Source organism: Amphimedon queenslandica, unplaced genomic scaffold (genome assembly GCF_000090795.2).
Source record: "Amphimedon queenslandica unplaced genomic scaffold, v1.1 AMPQUscaffold_9004_Cont19057, whole genome shotgun sequence".
In the NCBI taxonomy this organism is placed as follows: Eukaryota; Metazoa; Porifera; class Demospongiae; order Haplosclerida; family Niphatidae; genus Amphimedon; species Amphimedon queenslandica.
In genome coordinates, this window is record NW_003550724.1 from 1 (window position 1) to 3,038 (window position 3,038).

The 3,038-nt window shown below is 33.8% G+C and overlaps 2 protein-coding genes across 2 annotated transcripts; both read left to right on the forward strand.

The window, feature by feature from the left end:
• Positions 1-8: 8 nt before the first annotated feature.
• On the forward strand, positions 9-976 carry LOC100640392 (PDZ domain-containing protein GIPC1-like). Its single transcript, XM_020006883.1, has 4 exons — positions 9-146; positions 278-444; positions 502-583; positions 689-976. The coding sequence occupies exons 1-4, from the start codon at positions 20-22 to the stop codon at positions 823-825; spliced, it is 513 nt and encodes a 170-aa protein (XP_019862442.1). The 5' UTR covers positions 9-19; the 3' UTR covers positions 826-976.
• Positions 977-989: 13 nt separating this feature from the next.
• Positions 990-3,000, forward strand: LOC100640519 (translation initiation factor eIF-2B subunit beta-like). The gene is made up of 12 exons (XM_011410371.2): positions 990-1,092; positions 1,140-1,223; positions 1,265-1,323; positions 1,374-1,403; positions 1,459-1,489; positions 1,534-1,585; positions 1,630-1,689; positions 1,734-1,783; positions 1,829-1,926; positions 2,685-2,743; positions 2,788-2,883; positions 2,934-3,000. The coding sequence occupies exons 1-12, from the start codon at positions 1,031-1,033 to the stop codon at positions 2,973-2,975; spliced, it is 723 nt and encodes a 240-aa protein (XP_011408673.2). The 5' UTR covers positions 990-1,030; the 3' UTR covers positions 2,976-3,000.
• The last annotated feature ends 38 nt before the right edge of the window (positions 3,001-3,038 follow it).

Sequence of the window (3,038 nt, forward strand, 5' to 3'; positions counted from 1 at the left end):
TGATGTTGCCGTTGGGGATATGATTGTATCTATTGATGGGCGGAGTCTCATTGGAGTCAGACACTACGAGGTTGCAAGATTGTTAAAAGAACTCCCGAGATACTATAGTTTCGATATGACACTGGTTGAACCAAGAAAAGCATTTGGTATGCAATAAATGTAATACATATACATGTACTTTATTATGTATTTTAGTGATAGCATTATTTTTGTTTTGTTCTCTTTTTTCAACAATTTTAATGTGCATTTTAATTTTGTCATCTTTTTTCTTTTTCAGCTGTTGCTCCAAGAGGATTAGGCCAGTCTAACCTAAAGCCGGTTTCAAAACTATTAGATGATCCTTCTTCCTCTGTCTCTGACACTGCCTCTCTCTCCTCCTCTAACACTGAGAGACCACCAACCCTCAGACTCAAGTCGGACGGACAAGCATTGATAGAAGAAGCAGTAAGTATCACATGATCATCACATAATTGTCACATGATCGCATGATCTTATTAATAGATGACTTCATGGACTAAGCAAACTGTAGAGAGAGTGGATGATCTACTGGAGAGTTTCATGGGAATCAGAGACAACCAGTTAGGTAAGCCTGTTTGACTAGTTTTGAATACCGGTCAATCTAGAATTGTATTTTTAGTTCTTATGATTTTTGCAAAAGCATTTTTATCTCTTCTCTTTGTTTCTGTAGCTCATGTTATTGTTGATTTAGCTCGGGATAAGAGCAGTGTTGATGAGTTTATTGAAACTGTCGCATCTTCAAGTTCACTTGGTCACTTCCAATTTCCTCCTGATTTCATTACTGAACTGTGGAGTGTTATACGATGAATATAGAGATTGAGAAAGAGTGGAGGAAGGTTTTATATTATTTATTTTTGTACCTGGGGCAATATATTACTTAATATTAATTTTTTATTAATTTTTATGCACTTTTCTCAATGATTAATTTCTATGAGTGGGCGTTGAATAAAGTACCGTATTAGTTTTCAAAATTGAGGCGAAAGTTTTACTTTCTCTAATTAAACAATACAAAATGGCGTCCGAAGAAGTGGAACAAAAAGTCCAAATCTTTTTAACATATTTAATTCAAAAGAAGTAATGGCTCCACTAATACCTCCTGTACTATTAACTATTATTTTTAGATTCACGAGTACTTACGATTTAGCTCAGAAAACGGTCCTACTACTAAGAGATATAATATCAAAATCAAAATGGGCCAATCCTAGGTAGATGTATTATACTTGTGGGCGTGGTTTATTGTTTATAGGGAACTAATGGAGAGGGTGAGGGAGGACGGGAAGAGAATCATTACAGCTCAAGCTGGGGGTAAGAGGAATTAATATTTAATTGTATAATTTTCTAATTAATTTTTTAAGAAAATGTAGTATGCAATATGGTCAGAAGAGGTATAATACTAATAATTATTAATATTTTTATTATTTTTTAAAAATTAATTTTTAGTTCTTAAAATTATTCGTGAAGAACTTGTAAGGTACTCGTATTTTAATTATGTCTCGTTACCATAGCAACTCGTAGGTGTCTGAGAGGATCCGATTCTGAGAGCATGGACCTCAAGGATTCGTTACATGTAAGTGGATGTGGTTATCTGGTGCTCTTTAATTAGAAATACAGACTATGCTAAAAGGAGGTGAAGATTATGATGATCTGTCAAAGCCTGTACCTAATTTAAAAGTAATAGTGGGCGGAGTCATTAATAATAATGAATAATTAATTAGGGTGCTGTTATTGAAGCCATACACGAATTATTAGGAGAAATGGAAGAAAGGTAATTAATTAATTATTCATTGTTTTAAGCCCCTCCCTCTTTCAGTGCATCCAATATTGCAGCACAAGCATTGGACCACATTCATTCCAATGAGGTCATTATGACATCAGGTCATTCTAAAACAGTAGAAGCTTTTCTTAAAGGTAATATTGTATTATATTCAGCTACATGTACATGTAGAAAGTTTTTGGGCTAAGTACTAATGAAGTTTTTTTGAGTTATGGCCATTTTAAAAAATTGGCTGATTTCTGAAGAATAGACTGTACTATAGCCCATGGTTTTTTCCAAAAAATGGCTCCGAAATCACTCCAAATTTTTATTACATTTTCTGATGCATATTGATGTTCTTTTGCTGAGTAGCAAGTTTGAGCTGATTCCGACAAATATTTTTCAAGTTACGGTCGTTTTAAGAAAATGCCAAAATTTTGAAAAATACCCAAGGCTATAGCCCATGGTTTTTTCCAAAAATTGGCTCCGAAATCACCCCAAATTTTTATTACATTTTCTGATACATATTAATGTACTTATGTTGTGTAGAAGTTTGAGCTGGTTCCGACAAATATTTTTCAAGTTACGGCCATTTTAAGAAAACGTCAAAATTCTGAAAAATACCCAAGGCTATAGCCCATGGTTTTTTCCAAAAAATGACCCCGAAATCACCCCAAATTTTTATTACATTTTCAGATACATATTGATGTCCTTACACTATATAGAAAGTTTGATCTGATTCCGACAAATATTTTTCGAGTTATGGCCATTTTAAGAAAATGCCAAAATTTTGAAAAATACCCAAGGCCCAAGAAATAGTCCTTTATTTTGTAACATTCTTTGATACAGATATGCTCCATGTATCTTAGTATGTATTTTAAAATTTTTGAGCTGATTCTGATTTTTATTTTAGGTGCTGCTAGAAAGAGAAAATTTCAAGTGATTGTAGCGGAATCATCACCCTCTTATCAAGTAATGTTTAAGCACACCCATTGACCACGCCTACTATACCACAGGGTCAAAAACTAGCTCGTAATTTAGCTGAAGCAAAAATCGAAACGACCGTAATCACCGACTCGGCAGTTTTTGCTCTAATGTCAAGAGTTAATAAGGTATGTTTTGTGGGCGTGGTTCATTACACCATTGACCACACCCATCACAGGTGATAATCGGAACTCATACAGTAATGGCCGATGGAGGGTGAGAGAGCTAGTTATTATATTAATAGTTAAATTTTGTATTTATTTTAATTTTATTTTTTAAAATG